Source organism: Saccopteryx leptura, chromosome 4 (genome assembly GCF_036850995.1).
Source record: "Saccopteryx leptura isolate mSacLep1 chromosome 4, mSacLep1_pri_phased_curated, whole genome shotgun sequence".
In the NCBI taxonomy this organism is placed as follows: domain Eukaryota; kingdom Metazoa; phylum Chordata; class Mammalia; order Chiroptera; family Emballonuridae; genus Saccopteryx; species Saccopteryx leptura.
Window position 1 is genome coordinate 216,697,845 of NC_089506.1, and position 26,253 is coordinate 216,724,097.

Consider the following 26,253-nt stretch of genomic DNA (forward strand, 5'->3'; position numbering starts at 1 on the left):
TTCCAGTTATCCTTCCCACCCCTTTCCTGCTCCCCACAAAAGTCTGCTTCACAACTCACCTCCATTAATACCACGTGCCTCAGAACCCGGGCCAGGGCTGCTACTGTCAAGATGGTGAGGTCCGCGAGGTGGCAAAGAGCTAAGGCCAGGCCGGCCACCCCGAGAACTACTGCAACGAACTCCTCCCCGGGGACCTTCTCGAACTCGCTGGGGTAGCGGGATATACTTTCCCTCCCTGGGGGTGCGGGGAAGGAAGAGTTCAAATGAGGTCAAGTAGCTACAAAACCCACTTTGGAAAGATAAAGCCCTTCCTTCTAAAGTCCACATTCCACACACACACACACACACACACACACACACTCTCTCTCTCTCTCTCTACCTGGCTCCAGCTTTTTGCACTATCCCACTTAAAGATCTGTCCTGGTTAAACATTCTATGGCTACAGGCTTATGACTTTATGCTGTGTCAACCCTGACTGAACCAACCAGGCTAGTGCCCCACGATGCTACCGCTCCTGACCTATGAGAAAAGTAGTATGCATATCTCACTATACATAAAGCGCATCCTTTACAAGATACAGATCATCCCATACAGTTTGATTTCTTTTCACAGAATAGGACAAACATATAGACCAATATGCATAGGAAAAAAGAGAACATATATCAAAACTCTGATGCCTGGCCAGGCGGTGGCGCAGTGGATAGAGCGTCGGACTGGATTGCGAAAGGACCCAGGTTCAAGACCCCAAGGTCGCTGGCTCAAGCAAGGGGTTACTCGGTCTGCTAAAGGCCTGCGGTCAAGGCACATATGAGAAAGCAATCAATGAACAACTAAGGTGTTGCAAGAAAAACTGATGATTGATGCTTCTCATCTCTCTCCATTCCAGTCTGTCTGTCCCTATCTATCCCTCTCCCTGACTTTCTGTCTCTGTAAAAAACAACAACAAAAAAAAACCCTCAGCCCTGGCCGGTTGTCTCAGTGGTAGAGCGTCAGCCTGGCGTGCAGAAGTCCCGGGTTCGATTCCCGGCCAGGGCACACAGGAGAAGCACCCATCTGCTTCTACACCCCTCCCCCTCTCCTTTCTCTCTGTCTGTCTCTTCCCCTCCCGCAGCCGAGGCTCCATTGGAGCAAAGATGGCCCGGGCGCTGGGGATGGCTCCTTGGCCTCTGCCCCAGGCGCTGGAGTGGCTCTGGTCGCAGCAGAGCGACGCCCCGAAGGGGCAGAGCATCGCCCCCTGGTGGGCGTGCCGGGTGGATCCTGGTCGGGCGCATGCGGGAGTCTGTCTGACTGTCTCTCCCCATTTCCGGCTTCAGAAAAATACAGAAAAAAACCCCCCCTCAAATTTCTTACTATGAACAAATCACTTAACCACTACATTTCCATCTTTCAAAACAGAAAGTGGGAATAACGATTTATTAACCTACACCTCACATGGCTGTGAGGCTTAAATCTAGGGTGTAGAAAACTCCTGCCCTAGAGAGGGAGCCCCAACCGCATCAGGCTGCCCGCAGTCACCTGGACACCAAGCTGGGGCTCTCCCGCCCGGAGCCCTGGCGCTGCACGGCACTGTGCTTCTCCTCCTCAGTGCGCCCGTCGTCGTTCTCCATGGCGATCCGCAGGCGGTACTGGGGGCTCGACTCAATCTCTCGAGCCAGCTGCGCGGCACGCAGCTCCCGCTGACGAAACTCCTCCGAGTTGTCCTTCTCTAGGGGCACCCTACGGCACCACCAGACACCACCACAGAGCCAAGGGACAAAATGGAAAAAAGGAAAAGCGTGACTACAAGCTCAAGTATGGGTGTTAGAGCCCTTCAACAACTCCGCATATATTTAATGGCATCTACTAGGGCCCAGACAGAGCAGCACGGCACCTCTGTATCTGGAAGACACACAAATATTTAAGTACGTTTTAAGCTCTAGAGCAGCGGTTCTCAACCTGTGGGTCGCGACCCCAGCGGGGGTCGAACGACCAAAACACAGGGGTCGCCTAAAGCCATCGGAAAATACATATTAAATATGGAATCCAGGTTAAAAGCAAGCCTCTGAGCAGTCCAAAGACACAATACGAGGGAGAGAGGCCACAGGAACACCCAGAACAAAAGACACGCTTCACTCAGAGTTTCTGTTAGTGACCCAGGTCTCGAACTGTACCACACTGGGAGTACCAAGACACTCACGTGTAAGATGAGAGACTGCTATCATAGGTGGTCTTGACTCCATAGTTCTCCTCATTGAACTTGAACATTTCATTGGGGTCCCATCCATTGGACTAGGGGGAAGAAGGAGAATGTTTTAAAACCCAGTAAGAAAAGCAACAATGACCTATCATTAAAAACTTAAAAACTGAAGTCTCAGGACCTAACAAGTCCATTTCCAGGTTTATATCCCAGAGAAATTCTGGTATATGTACATGGGATACACATTCTAAAAATTCAGTAAAGCAGCAGTGCAAAAAAACCACAAAACAGGAAAAAAATAAAACACCACTTGTTGGGTATACATGGATGGTATGTAAATAAAATAGTATAAAACAGCCTGATCAGGGGTGGCACAGTGGATAGAGCGTTGGACTGGGATGCAGAGGACCCAGGTTCGAGACCCCGAGGTCACCAGCTTGAGCGCCGGCTCATCTGGCTTGAGCAAAAAGCTCACCAGCTTGGACCCAAGGTCGCTGGCTTGAGCAAGGGGTTACTCGGTCTGCTGAAGGCTCTCGGTCAAGGCACATATGAGAAAGCAATCAATGAACAACTAAGGTGTCGCAATGAAAAACTGATGATTGATGCTTCTCATCTCTCTCTGTTCCTGTCTGTCTATCCCTCTCTCTGACTCTGTCTCTGTAAAAATAAATAAAAAATAAAAAATAATACAAAACAGTTAAAAGCAATGAACTGGATGTATGTAGCAACAGGAAACATTAAAAAACAAGCAGAAAAAGTAAATAAGTAAATTCTTGTGCAAATTAAACAGCAAAATAATGCATTCACTCATGAGAAATTTTAAATGATTCATAGCAGCTGTTTTTTCAAAAGGGAAATGGGCCTATATAGTACTCCCTTGTGTCTATTACACTCTCTATATAATACGTGTCTATTATACTTTTCAGTTTGGGGGGAAAGATGACTTGAAGCAAACATTAAGTTTTAAATCGTAGATGGTGAGAGAGAACAGGTACCTCTGCTATCTTCTGTACCTTTCCATCTGGAATCTGACTGTCACAAACAGCCAAGAGTAAAGAATTTCTCTCCCCCCTCCCCAGAAGCAACCTGGTCCAAGAATGACATCAGTGTCAATAACCACACTCTGACAGCAGAGCCGCCCAGCCCTCGGGGTCTCGGGGAAGGACACTGTACCATATCAGACTCGAGGTCGTAGTCATCACTGTTGCTGTCGCCCCCTTCCCAGCGCTGCAGCACCTTCTCTTTGTGTTCCCCGTTCACCTTCGAGTTCATGGCAATGGCCGAGTCAGTGAACTTGTCTGTGAAGGCAGAGTGGAAGACCAGGAGTCGCATACTTCACAGGCTTTCTTCCAATACCCCTTCCCTGCCCGCAAGTTGTTCACAAGCAAAGTTTATGCGTGCCAGGCTTTGGGGGTGGGGACAGGCAGGCACACTGTAAAAAGCCTCATATCAATAGTTTATAAGCAGCAAGGAGTCAGAAAACAAGAACCACAATACAGGCCGAATTCATCCCACTTTATTTGATATCAAAACATGTTCTGAAGAAGAAAAATCCAGGCCCTGGCCAGGTGGTTCAGTGAATAGAGCGTGGTCCCAGTGTGCTAAGGTCATGGGTCGGATCCGTGGTCAGGGCACATGTGAGAAGCAACCAATGAGTGCACAACTAAATAAAACTACTAAGTGAAATAAGTTGATGCTTCTCTCTAACTCCTTCTTTCTTAAGTCAAAGGAAAAATTATAAAAGAAAAATAAAAAATCCAATCAGCCTATTCCTCAGGCAAAAAGACAGTTAAGTGGGTAGTTAAGGGGGTGAATCAAGCCATCATGTAACCTGCTCTCTGCTCAAAGTGGGCCTGACATAATATCCGGGCACAATACCTTTAGTGGCATAATTGAAGTCAACGTTTCGGAAGTGGACAAGCATGACATCACTTGGCTTAAACACCATGGTGTCCACAATGTCTTCCCGACGAGGGCCACCTACTGGCTCGGATGCCTTCCGGTGCACAGCGTCTACCGCCAGTTCAAACTAAAAAAGTCCCATTGCCCGACATGCATGGGTCAGTATCCAGAGACACGAAGGCAAAACTATGACTATTCTTCTCTTACCCTTTCTCTCAACTTTTCCCAGCATCATATATAACGTCTTCTCAGTATCAACCACAGTACTTAGCAAAAATCCCCAAATTAAACTGACATTTTAAAATTTAAGCATTTTTACGTTGAAGTAGCCCTCACATTATAGACTCAAGTCCTTCCCTGCCTGCAGCACCACTCCAGCACATCATGCACACAGACACGAGCAGCGGCCACAATGTCATCCAACACCATTCACTCTTCAACAAGCGCCTTCCTTCTCTTCTCTTTCTACGCAACTCCCGAAATTAGCTATGTTGGGTAAACTGACCTTTGAGCTCAGAGTCTTGAAGATACCTTCATAGGTGGTACCATTCTTCACCTTTACATCACAAGTGGAGCCCTAAGAGAGCGAGAAAAATAAGTCTCCAGCAAACAGGCGTATTACATCCTCAGACAACATAGGGATTAGGTACTCACTTACCACAACAGCTGTAAGGAAATGCAGCATTCTGGAATTGTTGTAGACACCCTCAAACACCTGTCAGTAACATAAAAGGGAGAAATAAATAGGTGTAGGCTTACACCTCACCTTCCTTCTAAATGTCCACACTCCACATACACCCAACCTTGTTCTGTGCTGAGTGAGCCTTCTGTCCTCCTGAACTCAAGTGACTATTCCTACATGTAATCTGTTCTGTATGTTTTTACGTATAAGTCTTTTAACTCTGTTCTTTGAGGGGGGCACTCACCGGTGACTGTGGGGGTCCCTTTCCTGTGCTTTGTCCCCTATAAAAGGAAACAAAAAACTAGTTATTTAAATCTATTCAATCTCTCTTACACAATTTCAAAGGACTTGGTATCCTAGAACAACATAACACATGAAAAGGCTGATCTTGTTACAGTTAAATTTCAAACTCTCACCTTAGAGAGGAAAAAGGCATCATAAACCAGTAAACACATTTCATCCAAATGCCAGTAAAACAGACCTCAATCAACAACTGCTGTCTCACTTTCTCCAAAGGGCCAGGGCTGCATGCTTTCAAAAGACCAATGCTACAGTATTTGACAACTAATAACCTGTCTAAAATGTAAAAGTGGGGGCTCAGGGCCTGACCGGGCGGTGGCGCAGTGGATCGAGCGTCGGACTGGGATGCAGAGGACCCAGGTTCGAGACCCCAAGGTCGCCGGCTCCAGCAAGGTGTTACTCGGTCTGCTGAAGGCCCGCGGTCAAGGCGCATATGAGAAAGCAATCAATGAATAACTAAGGTGTTGCAACGTGCAATGAAAAACTAATGATTGATGCTTCTCATCTCTCTCCGTTCCTGTCTGTTTGTCCCTGTCTATCCCTCTCTCTGACTCACTGTCTCTGTAAAAAATAAATAAAAATTAAAAAAAAAAAAAGTGGGGGCTCAGGGAGTGCACATTCTAAGTAGTTTAGCTCAAGCACGTTACCTCCCCAAACAGAGGCAATCATTCTCCGAGCCTTACGCCCCAGTCTCTGGGAGGAGGGTGGTCCCTCTTCAACCCACCCTCTCTACCTCTTTACTCATTCAGCCAGTTACCCACTCTGGGAGGGGTCGTCAATCGCTTGGTAACCCTGCTCCTCGCTGGCTGATGTAACCAGTGGTTGAGAAGAGTGACGAGGGGGCCGTTGGCGGGGCTGGGGGACAGCGCAGCCGCAAAAGGCAGCCACCGGGAGGCCTCGCCCGGCCTGCGCCTGCGCACTAGGACCCACGGGCCTCTTCAAAATACCCCCTCCTTCGGTCAGAACCTACTGCGCCTGCGTGTACTGCCACGCTCAATTCCATTAACCCATACACAGAAGAAACCGAGTGAACTGTCTACCACTCTGCCACGAACCCCTCCACGCACACTCCCAGCCCCTGCCTTAATTTACCCGGTGCTTGCCAATGCCCGGGTCATAAAACAGAACATCCACGCGCACGTACGTACAGAGCGCGCGCGTTCTGGAGGTTCCCGGGCCGCAGTCCTCCCAGTTGTCTCTCCTTCCGTCCCCCCGCCCGCCCCGCTCCCATTCTACTGGCCAGACTGGGAAGGGGGAGGTGGCAACCCGCTCCAAGTCCCTCCTTCCCCATTGGCCAAACTGTGGGCCGCGCGGCCCCCTCCATTGGCTACGGCCCGGACCCCTTCCCGCAGCCGACTCCCCATTGGGTGAAGCCGGGAACCGCGAGACCCTTCGCGGTAATGGAGCTGGGGACCCCGACCACCTCTTCACCCCCCCAACTCCTGGTTCCGACGGCGCTAGCGGGATGCGCCCGGCCTGCCCTTACGGCGCAGGCCGCAAGCCCCGACTAGGCTGAAAGAGATGAGCATGGCCCTTAAATGTCCCTGTGGCTGCGAGGGGGATGGGGGTGGGGGTCCTCTGACCTGTTAGGACCTGAGTGAGCCCATCCCCGGCTTCACGGGGGGTCCCCCCGCCCCTTGGAGCCCGTCAAAGGTGGCCAGGCTATAGGAGCCCGCCTCGCTCGGGGCACTGAGGTCCCCCGGCTGCCAGGCCAGGACCGAGCGGCCGCCGCTCCGCAGCCTGCGCTCCAGCGCCCGGAAACCCACCCCTCCTCACCTGGCGCTGCCGATGGCCGCTGGCCCTGGTCTCTCCTGATGCTGCGGCGGCGGCTGCGGAGCCAAGATGCCCTCGGCTCCCCGGCGGAGCCCGCTCCCGGCAGCGGCTACAGGCCCCAGGCAGGGGGAAGCGGCAGCGGGAGGCCCTGGGGGAGCCGAGGTGGAGACCAGGGAGCCCGGGAGGCCACCGTTGGGAGGGCTGGTGCCCCCGGGAGGCCGGCGGGCCACGGCCTGTTGCGTGGGGGGCGGCTGTTGGGGCTGGGAGGTCTGTTGTGGCGGCTGAGGCTTCAACATGATGGCAGCGTCCGGAAGGGGAATTAGTGGGAAGGGAGGGAAGAGGAGGCCGGGGCTAGGCCCCCGGCGGACAGCGCGGGAAGCGAAGGGGATCGGGAAGCTGGGGGCCCGCCGTTGGCGGGCGGTGGGGAGGCCCGCGGTGTCGGGGGTGGCTAGAGAAGATCGCGGCGCGAGGAAGCGCCGCGAGGCGGAAGGGGAGGGGGTCTCGCGGGCCGGAGGAAAGCGAGAGGGCGCGAGCCGGGCTGGCGCGCGTGCGCGTCGCCGGGAAAAGGGGAGGAGGGGGAGGAGCGCGCGGGCGGGAGCTCCCGAAGGGGGAGGGGCGGGGGAGCGCCGGCGTGGTCTCGGCGCGCGCCGGGGCGGTTAGGCCGGCGGCAGAAGAGAATAAAGAAAGGTGAACCTCGCGCCCCTAGTCTTTCGGGTGGGGGCGGAGCAGCGCGGGCGCTCACGCGCGCCAAGGATTTAGGGTCTGTAGTTCTCTAGCAGCCCCGGAGGCTGCCAGCCGCTGTCGCTTCACAATGAGCGTGTGAAGCGCGGGGGGAGGAGCCGAGGAAGCAGAGAGGAAGGAAGAACCGGCCGCTCCGCCCACGCCCCCGGCGTAGGTTGGGATGCCTCCGCAGTCTGTGAGGTGTCACGACGTAGCGTGCAGTTCTTCCGCCATCTGCCCCTCCTCTCCGTGGGCGGGGTCATTGTGCAAAAAAAAAAGCTCACGGACTAGACGGGCGGCTTGTTGGGCGGGTGATAGGTTTCAGGTGAAGCTATTCTCGACATTTTATCTTTTAAATTAAAGACTAGTGGGGTTCCGGAATTGTCAGTTTGAGCACGCTGATCTTTGCAGCTAAACCTAGCCCAATCACAAATTATTTGAAACTTTTAATAATTTAGTCCTAAGTGGTTTGTTTTCCCAAGCACTAAAATGAACCCTTAAATTGTAGTAATAAAGAGACTGTTTGAAGGCCAAAGTTTCTAGGGTCCAGTTGAAAATGCTCCACCTAATTCTGCAGTAAAGACAATCTTCATTCATTTAAAATTAGTTGGCCATTAGGCTAGATGCTCTGGATAGGACTGTAATTAAACCACTTTATGCCCTCAGGGAGTTCAAGCTAGTAACATTAGGTGGAGCACTGGACACTATGAAAGCAAATAGGAGTGAACACCAAAACAAGTGTTGGGCGATGGATTTCTAGGCAGGAGGAATAGGATGCAACAAGCTAAGAGAATAAAATGAAAGAGGGAGCAGGTTTTAAAAAATGAAACTGGATAGGTAAGTAACCTGGGACAGATTTTTAAGAGACAGACTATATCCTGAAAGCAGTGGGGAGTTTTTTGCAGGAAACAAAAGAGACCAGATTTCTATTTTTAAAGGATTACTCATTGCTACATGCAGAAAGGAGTGAAGCAGTGATGGGTCTGTGATCTTAGTCCCAGAGAAAATTTTACTACTCGGTCCTCTTCACTCCAGACAGTAGCATAGGAACTCTCCCCAAACACTCCTCCCTCAAACACGCACCCAAATAAAAGTCTGCCTTGCTCTTTGGGGAGTATTCATTCACTCCTAGCTTCATGTGTGCTCGGCTCCCTTCCTGTGTACTTGCCCAGCAATGTCCCCCACTTTATCTAAGAGCTCCTTAAATTCTGTCTTCTTGCTCTCCAAGGGTTCGGATCTACTCTTAACTGCTCCTTCTGCAGTACCTGGCCTATTGCAAGCAGCCAATTAAATACTTGTGAAGTGAATACATTCCAGTGGTATTTTAAAGACCATGTCTCCTGGATGCCTAAGTAACACAGTCCAGATTTTTCCTAGCATTACCTGTACCTCCTGGTGCCATGCCACCTCTTCAACCTCACTGTGGGCACCCGTCTCCCGCAGCTACATCCTGCTCCCACACTCAATTGTTTTAGTCCCATTAAACTTCCATTTCCACAACATGCCTTGCCCTTACTCAGCTCTGCCTTTGTACATACTGTTTTGTCACCTACTTTCTCATTCTTCAAGCTCAGTTGTCAGTCTCTTTGAACATCCTGTTATTGACTCCCTCCTCTGGACGCTCAGAGCACTGAGATGGTTTCATGTGGCTCTCCTTTCCACCGGAGGCTAAGGTCATTAAAGGATTGTATTTTAGTCCTTTCCCTATCATCTAGCTTAGTGCCTGGCATACAGTCATTCAATTGGTAGATGAGTGAAGTGTCTTATATGTAATTTAGAAGTTATATCATGGATTTGATATAGAGTGATTTTCATGATATATTAAGTGAAGAAAGTGAAATTCAAAAAGTATAAACTGTGCTACCTTTCATACAAGAAATAAGAAAAATGTGTCTCTATGCCCTGGCAGGTTGGCTCAGTGGTAGAGCATCAGCCTGGCGTGTGGATGTCCTGGGTTCTATTCCTGGTCAGGGCACACAGTAGAATGGCTATTTGCTTCTCCACCCCTCCCCCCTCTCGCTTCTTTCTCTCTTTCTCTCCTGCAGCCATGGCTCGGTTGAAGCAAGTTGGCCCAGGCACTGAGGATGGCTTTATGGCCTCTGCCTCAGGCCCTAAGAGCATGTTGCTAAGCAACAGAGCAATGCCTTGAGATGGGCAGAACATTGCTCCCTAGTGGACTTGTAAGGTGGATCCTGGGGCACATGTGGGTGTCTCTCTGCCTCCCCTCCTCTCAATGAGTAGAAAAATAAATTTTTGTAAAGAAAAACTCAGGAAGGACAAAACTAATAACAAAAATTAATACCTGGTTACATATGAGGAGTAGGGAAAACAAAGGATAAGTTGTTTGGGTTATTTTTTTTTTTTAAATTAAGAGCAGAGGAAGCAGACAGACTCCAGCATATGTCCCCCCATCCCCATGGGATCCACCCACAAGCCCCCATGGGGAGAGGCTCTGCTCATCTAGGGCATTGTTCTGTTGCTTGGCAACTGAGCTATTTTTAGCACCTGAGGTGGAGCCCAGGAAGTCATCCTGGGGAGGACAACTTGCTGGAGCCAATGGAGCCGTGGCTGCAGGAGGGGGAGAGGTGGAGAAGCAAATGGTTCCTCCTGTGTGCCCTGACTGGTAATCAAGCCTGGGACATTACTGGCAGGCAACGCTCTACCAGTGAGCTAATCAACCAGGGCCGGGGTTACATTCTTGAAGGAAGCCATTGGGGCAAGGGCAAACTTTATTGAATATACCTTTTCATATAGTTTTGACCTTTCAAATCATGTTAACGGTCAACTTATTTTAAATTTGTATTTATTGATTTAAGCAAGAAAGGAAGGGAGAGAGAGAGAGCAAGAAGAACATTGATCTATTCTTGTATGTGCCCTGACGGGGGATCAAACCATCAACCTTTGTGCTTCAGGATGATGCACTATCCACTGCACCACTGCCTGGTCAGGCCACTCCACGTATATTTTTACCAGCATTGGTTGTAACACATCTTAGCAGATTCCACTTCAGTTTGTATTGAACTAGTGTTTTCTCAAGGTCTTTAAAAATACTTTTTCCTGTAGTTATTCCACCGGACTATTCATAGAGGCTAATTCTTGAGGCACTTAACACTCATTGTTGGTTCCTCAGATAACACTAACAATACTGGTAACATCTAAATCATAAAGAGCCAAGAAAAAACATTTGATAGCATTTACCTGTTTTTAAATTGTTATCAATTTCAACTCTTTGAGCAACTGTCCTCACTTAGTGGATAATAGTCTTAAGTTTTTAAAAACTTCATTTTAGAGAGGAGAGAGAGAAGGGGGGAGGAGCAGGAAGTATCAACTCTCATATGTACCTCGACCAGGAAGCCCAGGGTTTTGAACCAGCAACCTCAGTGTTCCAGGTCAATGCTTTATCCACTGCGCCACTGCTGGTCAGTTAAACTAGTTTTATTTTCTCTGAACACGTTTCTTTGGCTACTGCAGTTGAATATGATTTAATGAACTCACTCTCAGTAAATACGTTTCCTTGTCTGGTTAGCAAATGAGCTACTTGAACTTGATGGCAGCCTCTATTTTTCATTTTTGTGAAGAAATTCTGCTGTAGTAAAATATTCTAATTTAAATTTTCTGACTTATAAGTTAGGGATATTATGGTAAGTGCTTAACTTGGTAAGATCATTGTATCATCTAACACACCAATAGTGCTATTAAATAAACACAATCCTCTGCTATCTAATTTGATGGAAAAAATAATTTACACGAGTGCCACTTTTCTTATTTTGACATGATGGATATGAATGGTAATTTTTTTAAAAAAGTCACAGTATAGTAATATGCGTGGCACTTGAAACACTACCATGTTAAACTGTGTCATTGTGATTTGTAGTGCCCATTGCAGAAGTTTGAAGTGAAGAGAGTGCCAGCATAATTAGTCCCTAGCCCAACTTTTTAATTCTGCTGGTGTAGCTCAATAGCTGCAATGGACAGTATGTAAACTAATGGGCATTGGTGTATTCTGGTGAAACTTTACAGATACTTAAGTTTGACTTTCATATAATTTTCATGTCTTTTTTTTTTTTAATTAAGTGAAAGGAGGGGAAGCAGAGAGACAGACTCCTGCATGCACCTGGACTGGGATCCACCTAGCAAATCCCCTACCCTGTGATGCTCTGCCCGTCTGGGGCGTTGCTCTGTTGCTGTGGAACCAGGCACCTGAGGTGGAGGCCACGAGCCATCCTGGGTGCACAGAGCAGATGCACTGAACCAACCAAGCCATGGCTGCAGGAGGGGAAGAGAGAGAGAGAAAGGAGGGGGAGGGGAAGGGGGAGGGACAGAGAAGCAGACGGTTGCTTCTCCTGTGTGCCTTGACTGTGAATTGAACCCAGGACATCCATAGGCTAGGCTGATGCTCTACAGCTGAGCCAAATGGCCAGGGCCTCACAGGTCATACTTTTGATCTTTTTCAACCAATTAAAAGTGTAAAAGCCATTCTTAGTTCATAGTCATACAAAAATAGGCAGTAGACTAGATCTAGCCTGCAGGCTATAGTTTTCCAACCTCTGATCTAAACACTGTGACTCACTAATGTATATCTCAAGACATAATCTGTATTCTGAACTTTATGCTTAAATATCCAACCACCTACTTGACATCCTCATTTGGATCCTATGGTTAACAGAAATAGCCATTCAGTCTGACCAGGAAGTGGCACAGTGGATAGAATGTTGGACTGGGATGCGGAGGACCCAGGTTTAAGAACCCGAGGTCACCAGCTTGAGCGCGGGCTCATCTGGTTTGAGCAAAGCTCACCAGCTTGGACCCAAGGTCGCTGGATCGAGCAAGGAGTTATGGTCTGCTGTAGCCCCACAGTCAAGGCACATATGAGAAAGCAATCAATGAACAACTAAGGTGTCGCAACGAAAAACTGGTGATTAATGCTTCTCATCTCTCTCCATTCCTGTCTGTCCCTATCTATTCCTCTCTCTGACTCTAGCTCTGTCTCTGTAAAAAAAAAAAGAAATAGCCATTCAAACCTATTGTCCTACCCATTTTCCCCAAAATGTTTATTATAAAATTTTTCAAAAATACAAAATGTTTGAGAGAAATTTATGCTGAATAGGATTCTATCATTAACATTTTACTATACTTGTCTTATCACATAGATATCCATCTATCCACTCTATGGATGTTTTAATTGGTCACTTATTTTTATTTATTTATTAAAAATTTTTTTTTACAGGGACAGAGAGAGTCAGAGAGAGGGATAGATAGGGACAGACAGACAGAAACGGAGAGAGACAAGAAGCATCAACCATCAGTTTCTCGTTGCGACTCCTTAGTTGTTCACTGATTGCTTTCTCATATGTGCCTTGACCTTGGGCCTTCAGCAGACTGAGTAACCCCATGCTTGAGCCAGTGACCTTGGGTCCAAGCTGGTGAGCCTTGCTCAAGCCAGATGAGTCCGCGCCCAAGCTTGTGACCTCGGGGTCTCGAACCTGGGTCCTCCACATCCCAGTCCAACGCTCTATCCAGTGTGCCACCGCCTGGTCAGGCAATCGGTCACTTTTTTTTTTAATTTATTTATTCTTTTTTTTTTTTTTTTTTTTTTTTTTAGAGAGGAGAGGGAGAGAGAGAGAGAGAGAGAGGAGAGACAGAAAGAGAGAAGAGGGGGAGGAGCTGGAAGCATCAACTTCCATATGTGCCTTGACCAGGCAAGCCCAGGGTTTCGAACCGGCGACCTCAGCATTTCCAGGTCGACACTTTATCCACTGCACCACCACAGGTCAGGCAATCGGTCACTTTTTTTTTTTTTGTATTTTTTTTTCTGAAGCTGGAAACGGGGAGAGACAGTCAGACAGACTCCCGCATGCGCCCGACCGGGATCCACCCAGCACGCCCACCAGGGGCGATGCTCTGCCCCTCCGGGGCATCGCTGTGCCGTGACCAGAGCCACTCTAGCGCCTGGGGCAGAGGCCAAGGAGCCATCCCCAGCGCCTGGGCCATCTTTGCTCCAATGGAGCCTTGGCTGCGAGAGGGGAAGAGAGAGACAGAGAGGAAGGGGGGGGGTGGAGAAGCAAATGGGCGCTTCTCCTATGTGCCCTGGCCGGGAATTGAACCCGGGTCCCCCGCACGCCAGGCTGACGCACTACCGCTGAGCCAACCGGCCAGGGCCCCAATCGGTCACTTTTTAAAAATGCATTTTCAAGTTAACTTCACCCTAGACACTTTCTCATGTGTATTTTAAGTAGAGTTCAATTTTTCACATAGAATATTCTAGAGTTCTTCATCCATGGAATCATGCAGTTTGACCTCTTTTGGTTGGACTTCCCTCACTGAATAGCTTATTCATCCGTGTTGTTATATCAGTAGTCCACTCCTTTTTATTGTAGAGTAGCATGTTACAAGTATATCACAGTGTGTTTATCCATTCACCTGTTGATGGACATTTTGGGTTGTTTCCAGTTTTTTGGTTATTACAAATAAAGTTTATATGAACCTTCATGTACAAATCTTTGAATAGATATATATTTCCTCTTCTCTTGGATAAATACCTTAATCACAATAGCTGGATCAAATAAATGGTAGGTATATATTTAACTTTTTCAGAAACTGCCATATTGGCCCTGGCCGGTTGGCTCAGTGGTAGAGCGTCGGCCTGGCATGCAGGAGTCCCGGGTTCAATTCCCGGCCAGGGCACACAGGAGAAGTGCCCATCTGCTTCTCCACCCCTCCCCCTCTCCTTCCTCTCTGTCTCTCTCTTCCCCTCCCGCAGCCAAGGCTCCATTGGAGCAAAGTTTGCCCTGGCGCTGAGGATGGCTCTGTGGCCTCTGCCTCAGGCGCTAGAATGGCTCTGGATGCAACAGAGTGACGCCCCAGATGGGCAGAGCATCACCCCCTGGTGGGCATGCCGGGTGGATCCCGGTCGGGTGCATGCGGAAGTCTGACTGCCTCCCTGTTTCCAGCGTCAGAAAAATGCAAAAAAAAAAAAAAAAAGAAAGAAACTGCCATATTGTTTTTACCCACAGTGTATGAGAGTCCCAGTTGCTCCACATCCTTGCCAACACTTGTTATGGTCAACCTTCAGAGTTTAGATATTCTCATATAGAGTGGTATTTCAATTAAAAAAAAATTTTTTTTCTGTATTTTTCTGAAGCCGGAAACGGGGAGAGACAGTCAGACAGACTCCCGCATGCGCCCGACCGGGATCCACCCGGCACGCCCACCAGGGGGCGATGCTCTGCCCCTCCGGGGCGTCGCTCTGTCACGACCAGAGCCACTCTAGCGCCTGGGGCAGAGGCCAAGGAGCCATCCCCAGCACACGGGCCATCTTTGCTCCAGTGGAGCCTCGGCTGCGGGAGGGGAAGAGAGAGACAGAGAGGAAGGAGGGGCGGGGGTGGAGAAGCAGATGGGCGCTTCTCCTGTGTGCCCTGGCCGGGAATCGAACCCGGGACTTCTGCACGCCAGGCCTACGCTCTACCACTGAGCCAACCGGCCAGGGCCCTCAGTGTGGTTTTAATTTGCAATTAAACCATCTTTTTATGTGCTTATTAGCCATCAATATCTTATTGGTGAAGTATTTGTTCAAACCTTTTGCCCATATTTTAATTCTGTTGTTTGCTTTCTATTGTTGAGTTTTAAGAATTCTTCATTCTAAATAAGGCATATGCTTTGCAAAGGTTCTATCCTAGTCAATAGCTTATCTCTTCTTTCTTTTAAGAGTGCCTTTGAGCCTGACCAGGCGGTGGCACAGTGGATAGAACGTTGGATTGGGATGCGGAGGACTCAGGTTCAAGATCCTGAGGTCGCCAGCTTGAGCGCGGGATCATCTGGTTTGAGCAAAGCTCACCAGGTTGGACCCAAGGTCGCTAGCTTGAGCAAGGGGTTACTCGGTCTGCTGTAGCCCTACGGTCAAGGCACATATGAGAAAGCAATCAATGAACAACTAAGGTGTCACAACGAAAAACGGATGATTGATGCTTGTCATCTCTCTCTGTTCCTGTCTGTCTATCCCTCTGTCTGTGTAAAAAAAAAAAAAGTGCCTTTGAACCTAACCAGGTGGAAGCCAAGTGGATAGAGCATCAACCCAGGACGCTGAGGACCTATGTTCAAAACCCTGAGGTCACCAGCTTGAGTATGGGGTCACCATCCTGAGCGTGGGATCATAGGTATGACCCCACGGTTGCTGGCTTGAGCTCAAGGTCTCTGGCTTGAGCAAGTGGTCACTGGCTCAGCTGGAGCCACCTAGTTAAGGCACATATGAGAAGCAATCAGTGAACAACTAAAGTGCAGCCACTACAAGTTGATGCTTCTCATCTCTCTCCCTTCCTTTCTGTCTGACCCTATTTGTCCCTCTTTCTTTTCTTTTTTTTTTTTTTTTTTTTTTTTTTTTTTCATTTTTCTGAAGCTGGAAACAGGGAGAGACAGTCAGACAGACTCCCGCATGCGCCCGACCGGGATCCACTCGGCACGCCCACCAGGGGCGACGCTCTGCCCACCAGGGGGCGATGCTCTGCCCATCCTGGGTGTCGCCATGTTGCGACCAGAGCCACTCTAGCACCTGAGGCAGAGGCCACAGAGCCATCCCCAGCGCCTGGGCCATCTTTGCTCCAATGGAGCCTTGGCTGCGGGAGGGGAAGAGAGAGACAGAGAGGAAAGCGCGGCGGAGGGGTGGAGAAGCAAATGGGCGCTTCTCCTGTGTGCCCTGGCCGGGAATCGAACCCGGGTCCTCCGCATGCTAGGCCGACGCTCTACCGCTGAGCCAACCGGCCAGGGCTTGTCCCTCTTTCTATATAGATCTCTCACTAAAAAAATAAATAAATAAATATATATATATATATATATATATATATATATATATATATATATATATATGCCTTTGGAAAGCATACATTATTTTTTTAAATTTTAATGAAGTCCAATTTATACATTTGTTCTTTCATGAACTGTCTTTTTGGTGTTGAACATAAATCTTTGCCTAATTCAAAGTCACAAAGATTTTCTCCTCTGTTTTCTTCTTAGAAGTTTCATAGTTTTAGTTTTGTTTAGACAGAGTCAGAGAATGGGACAGATAGGGACAGACAGACAGGAAGGGAGAGAGATGAAAAGCATCAGTTCTCCATTGTGGCTCCTTAGATGTTCATTGATTGCTTTCTCGTATGTGTCTTGACCTGGGAGTTACAGCAGAGCAAGTGATGCCTGGCTCAAGCCAGCAACCTTGGGCTTCAAGCCAGCGACCATGGGGTCATGTCTATGATCTAACACTCAAGCTGGCAACCCCGTGCTCAACCTAGTGAGCTGTGCTCAAGCCGGCAACCTCGGGGTTTTGAACCTGGGTCTTTTGCGTCCCAGTCCGATGCTCTATCCATAGCTCTACCGCCTGGTCAGGCTCATAGTTTTAGTTTTAAATTTAGGTCTTTAATCCTTTTCAGGTTACTTTTTAAATAGAGCCTGAAGTATAAGTTCAAAGTCTTTGTTTGTTTTGTTGTTTACATATGGATAGCTTATTCTAGTACCATTTATTGAAAAGGCTATCCTTTCTCCACTGCATTGCATTAGTGCCTTTGTCAAAAATCATTTGTCCGCTTATGTGTCTGTTTATTTCGGGACTTCCTATCTCACTGATTAATTTAGTTGTCTTTACAACAAGACTACACTGGTTTGATTACTCTAGCTTTATAGTTATACTTGAATTACTGTAGTGGCAGCCCTCTACTTTGCTCGTCTTTTTCAGAGTTGCTTTGACTATTTTAGTCCTTTACATTTCCATATACATTTTAGAAATAGTTGTTAATTTCTACAAGTCCCAGGTCTGCTGGGATTTAGTTGGGGATTGCATTGTTCAGTTTGGGAGAACTGCTATCTTGATAATGCTGAGGCTTCTAGTCCAGGAACAAAGCACAGCTCTTGGTTTATTGAGATGATCTATTTTAAATTTCAGACATATTTTGTAGTCCTCAGGGTACATTTCTTTCACACCTTTTAATAGATTCATATCTAAATAATTAATATTCTTTTTTTTTTTAACTTTTTTTTTTTTTTATTCATTTTAGAGAGGAGAGGGAGAGACAGAGGAGAGACAGAGAAGGAGAAGGGGGGAGGAGCTGGAAGCATCAACTCCCATATGTGCCTTGACCAGGCAAGCCCAGGGTTTCAAACCGGCGACCTTAGCATTTCCAGGTCGACGCTTTATCCACTGCGCCACCACAGGTCAGGCAATAATTAATATTTTCGATGCTATTATAAATGGTAGTTTCAAATTTTAATTTTCAATCACTTCTGGCTAGAATATAGAAATACAATTTATTTTTGTATATTGATATATTCTACAACCATGCCAAACTTATTCATTCTAATAGCATTTTTTGCAGATTTTAATTTTTATTTACTCATTTTAGAGAGGAGAGAAAATGAGAAAGAGAGAGAGAGAAAGGGGAGAGGAGCAGGAAGCATCAACTCCCATATGTACCTCGACCAGACAAGTGCAAGGTTTCCAACCTCAGTGTTCCAGGTCGATGCTTTATCCTCTGCGCCACCACAGGTCAGGCATTTTTTGCAGATTTTATTGGACTTTATATATGATGACCATGTACGCTGTGAAAAAAAGGAATTTTACTTTTTCTTGGAAGGGTCCCTGTTACTCCAACTTGGCTGGAAACAGAACTCCTCCCCATAGTTTTGGTTTTGATTTTAAGCAAAATCAGTACTGTGGCTGTGACAAGTAATAGATCCTTTTTGGGCTGTTATGAAAGCTCCCTGTTTCTGACATTGGGACATGAGCTGAGAGGACCAGGGGCTGTAATTTTCTCTCTGTAAACAATGCAGTGCACTTCGAAGACCCATCCTATACCACAGTTCTCATGGTCATCATTACTGGCCTATCAGTCTAGCAGTCACTTGGGCTCCCAAGGCAGGTGCTTTAGTTAGTCCTTTTATCAAAATAAGCCACAGGTGGTAGCTTGATTAACTGCAATGCTACTGCATGTCCTAATCACCAATATCCCATTTCCCATTGTCAAGGAGCTCAGTCAGCATAGTGCTCAGACCCACGGGTATGACCAAACCAATCCCATGATCCCATTCTCGTGGGTCTGTCTCTTAGTGACACTCTTGGTACTAATTCTGTATCTATCAGGATCAAATCATGACGCAGAAAGCACACAGTAATTTAAACAGGGAAGTTTGAAGATAACAAATGTATAGGGGCTACTAGTCAGTGTGAATAAAAGAGAACTCTACAAAGTACCAAGAGCTGAGAGAGAATACCTGCGGAAAGAACGACCTTGAGAGGGAGGAGAGGGAGAGCCTCCCAAAGCCGGGATCCAGGCCTCACTGGAGAGATGTAGCTGCAGCTCAGTGGTTGGTGGGTAAACTTGCTGGGTCGCCCCACGCCGGAGCTGGTCCCTAGCCATCAGGCTGAGGCTGGTGGCCAGGGAACCACAAGCTGGAAACCCTCCCATTGGGGTGCTGTTGTGCTAAGTCTTTCAGACGAGGAACCCTGGGCTGGGCTGGCAAGCCGAAGGTCGAATGCCACCAAGGTACAGGTGTCCTGTACCCTGCTGCTTGCCAGTTAGAGGAAGAAAAACAAACCCAGAGGAACCAGGAGAAACTTCTGCTTTGTGTCGCTCCAGTGCCCTCTACTGACAAAGAAATATATGCCGTTCCTACTCCAGTAGCAAGCGGAGCAATTCATGGATTTGCAGCCGAGGGGCAATAAATTGGTTAACTGGCACACTGTATTAATAGTCGTACTTTTTACCAGTATGCACTTAAAAAATCCATTTTACATAGAAAGACCTTGTTGAAGCAGTAAAAATATTATTAAATCAATATTTTTATTATTTTATTTTTGTTGTTTTTTGTTTTAGATTTTATCTACTCATTACTATAGAGAGAGGAGAGAGAGGGAGAGAGAAGATGGGGAGGAGCAGGAAGCATCAACTCCCATATGTGCCTTGACCAGGCAAGCCAAGGGTTTCGAACCAGCAACCCCAGTGTTCCAGGTCAACGCTTCATCCACTGCGCCACCACAGGTCAGGCATTATTTTATTTGAATGCATATCTTTTTAATTATTTTTCTATTAATGTGAAAGGGGGAGGGAGGGAGAGAAGCATCAAATCGTTGTTCCATTTAGTTGTTTCATGTTTAGTTGTGTAGTCATTGAATGCTTCTCTCTGCCCTGACCGGGAGTTGAATCCACCAACATTGGCACACGGGCCGACTTATACACTGAGCCACCAGGCCAGGGCCAAATGCATATATTTTTATTTATTTTTTACAGAGACAGGGAGAGTCAGAGACAGGGATAGACAGGGTCAGAGACAGGAACGGAGAGAGATGAGAAGCATCAATCATTAGTTTTTCGCTGCGACACCTTAGTTCAGGGGTTGGGAACCTATGGCTCGCGAGCCAGATGTGGCTCTTTTGATGGCTGCATCTGGCTCGCAGACAAATCTTTAATAAAAAAGTAACGTTAAAAATATAAAACATTCTTGCCTGACCTGTGGTGGCGCAGTGGATAAAGTGTCAACCTGGAACGCTGCTGAGGTTGCTGGTTCAAAACCCTGCACTTGTCTGGTCAATGCGCATGTGGGAGTTGATGCTTTCTGCTCCTCCCCCCTTTCTCTCTCTCTTTCTCTCATTCTCTATCTCTTCTCTAAAGTGAATAAAAAAAATTATAAAAAAATATATAAAACATTCTCATGTATTACAATCCATTTATTTCCTACCGCTCATGTTCATGGTTGCGGGTGGCTGGAGCCAATCACAGCTGTCCTCTGGGACAACACCAAATTTTTATTGGATAATGCGTAATGTACACGGGTCGTTATATGGCTCTCACCGAATATTTTATTTTATTTTATTTATTATTATTATTTTTTGTATTTTTCTGAAGCTGGAAACAGGGATAGACAGACTCCCGCATGCGCCCAACCGGGATCCACCCGGCACGCCCACCAGGGGGCGACGCTCTGCCCACCAGGGGGCGATGCTCTGCTCCTCCAGGGTGTCGCTCCTCCGGGGCGTCGCTCCTTGGTGACCAGAGCCACTCTAGTACCTGGGGCAGAGGCCAAGGAGCCATCCCCAGCACCCGGGCCATCCTTGCTCCAATGGAGCCTCGCTGCAGGAGGGTAAGAGAGAGACAGAGAGGAAGGAGAGGGGGAGGGGTGGAGAAGCGGATGGACACTTCTCCTGTGTGCCCTGGCCGGGAATTGAACCTGGGACTTCTGCATGCCAGGCCGACGCTCTACCACTGAGCCAACCGGCCAGGGCCACAGAATTATATTTTAAAATATGTGGTGTTTATGGCTCTCTCCGCCAAAAAGGTTTCTGACCCCTGCCTTAGTTGTTCATTGATTGCTTTCTCATATGTGCCTTGACCGTGGGCCTTCAGCAGACCAAGTAACCCCTTGCTCGAGCCAGCGACCTTGGGTCCAAGCTGGTGAGCTTTGCTCAAACCAGATGAGCCCGCGCTCAAGTTGGTGACCTTGGGGTCTCGAACATGGGTCCTCTGCATCCCAGTCTGATGCTCTATCCACCGCGCCACCGCCTGGTCAGGCAAATCTTGTTTTTCTTAATCCCTTCACTTTTTTTTTAAATTTTTTAAATGAAAGGAAGATAGTGAGACAGATTCCAGCATGAGCCCCAACCAGGATCCACCCAGCAACCCGTGTGGGGCTGATGCTGGAATCAATCAAGCTATTTTCAGTGCCTGAGGCCCATGCTCGGACCAATCAAGCTATCCTCAGCACCCAGGATAATGCTTGAACCAACTGATACACTAGCTGCAGGAGGGGAAGAGCTGAGGAGACGCAGATGGTTGCTTCCCTTGGGTGTCCTGACCAGGAATCAAACCTGGAGCATCCATATGCAGGGCCAATCCTCTATCTACTGAGGAACTGGCCAGGGCTCCCTTCACCTTTTTCACCCAGCCCTGCAATCTCCTCTTTGACAGCTGTCAGGCTGTTTTCTATCCATGAGTCTATTTGTTTATTTTGTTCATTAGATTCCAAATATGAGTGAAATTATGTTGTCTTTTTCTTACTGGCTTTACTTAGCATGTTCTCCAGGCCCATCATGCTGTCCCAAAGGGTAGGGTTTTCTTCTTTTTACGGCCTAGTAGTATTCCATTATGTAAATATACCATAACTTTTTATCCACTCTTCTACTGATGGACACTTGGGCTGCCTCCAAATTTTGGCTATTATAAATAATGCTGCAATGAACATAGGGGTGCATATATCCTTTTGAATTAATATTGGGGTTTTCTTTCAGATATATTTCCAGAAGTGGAATTGCTGGGACATAGGGCGGCTCCATTTTTAACTTTGGGAGGTAACTTCATACTGCTTCCCAGAGGGGCTCCACCTGTCAGCATTCCCACCAACAAACAGTGTATGAGGGTTCCCTTTTCTCCACATCCCCACCAACACTCATTGTTTTATTTATTTATTTATTATTTTTTGTATTTTTTTGAAGCTGGAAACGGGGAGGCAGTCAGACTCCCGCATGCGCCCGCCTGGGGGCAACGCACCGCCCATCCGGGGCGTTGCTCCGTCGCGACCAGACTGACAGGAACAGAGAGATGAGAAGCATCAATCATTAGTTTTTCGTTGTGGCACGTTAGTCGTTCATTGATTGCTTTCTCATATGTGCCTTGACTGTGGGCCTTCACCAGACCGAGTAACCCCTTGTGCTAAAGCCAGTGACCTTGGGTCCAAGCTGGTAAGCTTTTGCTCAAACCAGATGAGCCTGCACTCAAGCTGGTGACGTTGGGGTCTCAAACCTGGGGCCTCCGCATCCCACTCCGATGCTCTATCCACTGCGCCACTGCCTAGTCAGGCTACACTTTTTTCTAATGACAGGGGCCCAGTATTTTCTTCTGTGCCAGGGCAACTGACCTTAATCCACCTCTGCCACTGGTTTTTTTCTTTTGTTTCTGTCATCCAAGGCGATATATCAGAAAAAATATGCTATAAGAAATGTCCACTGGGGTTCGATTCCCTGACGGGGAGCCAAAAAAAAGAAAAAGAAATGTCCATGACTTTATTGCCTTTTTCTTCTAGAGGTTTAATGGTTTTGAGTTATACATTTAAGTCATTATCCAGTTTGAGTTTATTCTTGTGTATGGTGTAATGTGATCTAGTTTTGTTTTTTTTTGTTAGAAAGGAGGGAGGGGAGAGATGAGAAGCAATTCATAGTTGTTTCACCTTAGTTGCTGATTGACTGTTTCTCATACATGCTTTGCCCGGGGGACTCCAGCTGAATAACTCCTTGCTCAAGCCCCGCAATCTTTGGATCGTGTCTATGATCCCACACTCAAGCCAGAGACCCCGTGTTCACGCTGCCAAGTCTGTGCTCAAGCTGAGCAGCCCATGCTCTAGCCAGAGACCTTGGGGTTTTGAATGGGGCCCTCTGCGTCCCAGGTTGATGCTCTATCCACCACACCACCGCAACTCAGGCTCATTTTTATTAAATCTTATAGTGTGCCACTGATTAACCATGGTCTTGAAGAAACTGAAGCACAGAGAGGTTGAAAAAAATCTGCCCCCCAGGTCACACATGCACAGTTGTGGTGGAAGAGGAACCCAATCTAAGTTCTGGCCCTGCAGATGTACAGGTGTCCTCAATGCTTTGAACCTCTTGAGACTCTGTCCATGTGGTACCTGCATGTTTAACTTTTAAAGAACGTGCCACAGTTTTCAGGGAGGGCTTGCCATTTTACATTCCCACTTCCAGTTCCTCCACATCCTCACCACCACTTAATATGGCCAATCTCTTTAATTCTAGACATTTTAGTAGGTATGTGGTGGTATCTTGTGGTTTTAATTTTCATTTCTCTAATGAACAGTGATGTTGAGCCTCCTTCTAATGTGCTTATTGACCACCAATGTATCTTTGGTAAAGTATCTCTCAAACCTTTTACTCATTTTTAAATCAGCTTGTTTGTTTTCTTATGGAGTTTTGAATTCTTTATATATATATTCTGGATGTCTTTCATCAGATATGTGATTTGCATATTTCTTCCGGTCTGTACTTGTTTTCTCATGTTCTTTTCTTTCTTTCTTTCTTTTTTCCCATTTTTCCAAAGCTGGAAATGGGGAGGCAGCCAGACAGACTCCCGCATGTGCCCGACTGGGATCCACCCGGCATGCCCACCAGGGGGCGATGTTCTGTCCCTCTGGGGCGTTGCTGTTGCATCCAGAGCCATTCTAGCGCCTGAGGCAGAGGCCACAGAGCCATCCCCAGCACCCAGGCCATCTTTGCTCCAATGGAGCCTCGGCTGCGGGAGGGGAAGAGAGAGACAGAGAGGAAGGAGAAGGGGAGGGGTGGAGAAGCAGATGGGCGCTTCTCCTGTGTGCCCTGGCTGAGAATCGAACCCGGGACTCCTGCACGCCAGGCTGACCCTCTACCACTGAGCCAACCAGCCAGGGCCTTCTTTCTTTTTTTAATGAGACAGACTCCCATATACACTCTGACTGGGATCTACCCCACAACCCCCGTTTGAAGCTGATGCTCAAATCAACCCAGCTAATTTTAGTGCCTGAAGCTGATGTGCTTGGGCCAACCAAGCTATCCTCAACACTGGAGGCTGACGATCAAACTAATCAAGCCAGTCTTTTGCCCATTTTTAAATCAGATTTATAATTTTAAGGTTTTTTAAATTTCTTTTTCTTGTCTAATTACTTTGGCTCCAACTTCTAATACCATAGTTAAATAGCAATGGTGAAAGTGGGTATTCTTGCCTTGTTCCTGATCTTGGGGAAAAGCTTTCTTTTTCACCGAGTATGATGTTGGCTGTTTTTGTACATGCCCTTTATCACATTAAGGAAGTTCTTTTCTTAGTTTTCTAGAGTTTTTATATTGAAAGAGCATTGGGTTCTTTCTTATTTTTAGTAAAAGCAGGGAAGAGACAGACTCCTGCATGTATCTTGACCAGGATCCATCCAGGAGCCCCCTTTCTGGGGCCAATGCTATGCCCATCTGGGGGCCGTTTGCAACTGAGCTATTTTTAGTGCCTCAATGGAGCTATCCTCAGCACCTGGGTGGGACCGGTGTACACAAACCAATCAAGCCATGACTGCAGGAGAACAGAGAGAAAAGGGAAGGAGGGGAGTAGATGGTTGCCTCTCCTGTGTGCCCTGACTGGGAATCAAACCTGGGACTTCCACATGCCAGGTCAATGCTCTACCACTGAGCCAACTGGCCAGGGCCAAAAGGGCATTAGATTTTTTTTCAAGTGCCTCTTCTCCATCAATTGAGCTGATTATATGGGTTTTCTTTCTTTTTTTTTTTTTTTTTTGCATTTTTCTGAAGCTGGAAACAGGGAGAGACAGTCAGACTCCCACATGCGCCCGACCAGGATCCACCCGGCACGCCCACCATGGGGCGATGCTCTGCCCATCCTGGGCGTCGCCATGTTGTGACCAGAGCCACTCTAGCGCCTGAGGCAGAGGCCACAGAGCCATCCCCAGCGCCCAGGCCATCCTTGCTCCAATGGAGCCTTGGCTGCGGGAGGGGAAGAGACAGAGAGGAAGGCGCGGCGGAGGGGTGGAGAAGCAAATGGGCGCTTCTCCTGTGTGCCCTGGCCGGGAATCGAACCCGGGTCCTCCGCACGCTAGGCTGATGCTCTACTGCTGAGCCAACTGGCTAGGGCCCTATATGGGTTTTCTTTTAATGTGATGCATCACATGACTGATTTTCTTATGTTTGATCTTGCATTTTTGTGATAAACCCTTTTGGTCATAGAGTGTAATAAATAACTCTTTAATACACTTGGATTTAGTTTGCTTGTATTTTGTTGAGGATCTGCTAAGAACTCTTTTCATTTAATGTTTATATTATTTTATGCAGTCGTTATAATAGCTGCTCTACAGTCCACGGACTACTTCTCCCTTGAGAATCAGTCCCATGCTAATTCTGGATTGTATCCTGAACATTTTGAATGTTGTGAGACTCAAGATTTTTGTTTCAGCAAGTGATTTAACCTCTGGTCAGAAAGACAGGGCTTTTCAGAAGTTCTAGCTGCTTGTACCATCACTGCAGCTATAGTTCTATGGCAGGGCCACCCTTGCGCAAAACAGGAAGAGAAAATAAAATGGTGATTACACTTCTTCAGACAGTGTCCCCTTTCCTGGTCCTTGTCCAGAAACAGTTTTAGCTGCCAGTCAAACTGTTGCAGTCTTGTAACTTTCATCAGCCTTCAAAGGTCAGGAGGGGTGGGGAGGGAAAAGACAGATTTCATACTGTGTTCTCCAGTTCTCTCTCTGGTTTTCTGGCCAGAACCAAGATGGGTTCTCTGGGGCTTCTGCAGCCTGACCTCAAAGGTAAAAGCCATGAAAAAGGAACACACACCAGGCAACAGTTCTGTATGGATTCTATAATCTGACTACTTTTATTTTCCAGTCTTCAGGTAATTATATTGTTTCCAATTTTTAGTTTTAATCAGTGGGAGAGATGAGCTTAGCTTGCTTAAATCCTGGCCGGCACCAGAGGTTAGAAAGCAACTTGAGAACTCATAAATTTCTTTCCACAAGAGCAACCAGTACTGTTGTTTTCTACTTAAATTTGCTCAAACTGATGAAGGAAGGTTATATTTGAGAAGACTTTGTGAATTTGAGCTTGCTTTCAAAAAACAGCTGTTAGCAACATTTGCTCAAACTCATGGCAGGAAGTTAGAGAACTTATGAATCTGAGCTTAATTTTCACAGCAAA

General features: G+C 47.4%; 1 protein-coding gene and 1 long non-coding RNA gene across 25 annotated transcripts in view; one reads left to right on the top strand and one right to left on the bottom strand.

Moving 5' to 3' along the window:
- Positions 1-7,614, bottom strand: part of ATXN2L (ataxin 2 like) — a 17,569-nt gene extending 9,955 nt beyond the window's left edge. For 9 of the 23 annotated variants that reach the window (XR_010751190.1, XM_066383138.1, XM_066383130.1 and 6 more), the window contains exons 1-9: positions 6,837-7,422; positions 5,005-5,041; positions 4,737-4,793; positions 4,584-4,655; positions 4,055-4,205; positions 3,350-3,474; positions 2,177-2,268; positions 1,516-1,716; positions 60-235 (exon numbers count right to left, since the gene is read on the bottom strand). Coding sequence is in view for 22 of the 23 variants with exons in the window: in XM_066383138.1 (XP_066239235.1) it covers positions 60-235; positions 1,516-1,716; positions 2,177-2,268; positions 3,350-3,474; positions 4,055-4,205; positions 4,584-4,655; positions 4,737-4,793; positions 5,005-5,041; positions 6,837-7,129 (1,204 nt within the window). In the remaining variant the exon portion in view is untranslated. Of the gene's footprint in view, positions 1-59; positions 236-1,515; positions 1,717-2,176; positions 2,269-3,349; positions 3,475-4,054; positions 4,206-4,583; positions 4,656-4,736; positions 4,794-5,004; positions 5,042-5,821; positions 5,899-6,152; positions 6,259-6,836 lie in introns of those variants that run through there. The other 14 variants (XM_066383128.1, XM_066383129.1, XM_066383132.1 and 11 more) reach the window with 8 other exon arrangements.
- On the top strand, positions 6,394-20,366 carry LOC136403866 (uncharacterized). Of its 2 annotated transcripts, none has more exons than XR_010751191.1 (3): positions 6,394-6,457; positions 17,936-18,078; positions 19,406-20,366. It is a non-coding gene; the product is annotated as an uncharacterized lncRNA (long non-coding RNA). The 2 variants fall into 2 exon arrangements; XR_010751192.1 differs by lacking the exon at positions 6,394-6,457 and adding an exon at positions 13,226-13,323.
- Positions 20,367-26,253: the final 5,887 nt, after the last annotated feature.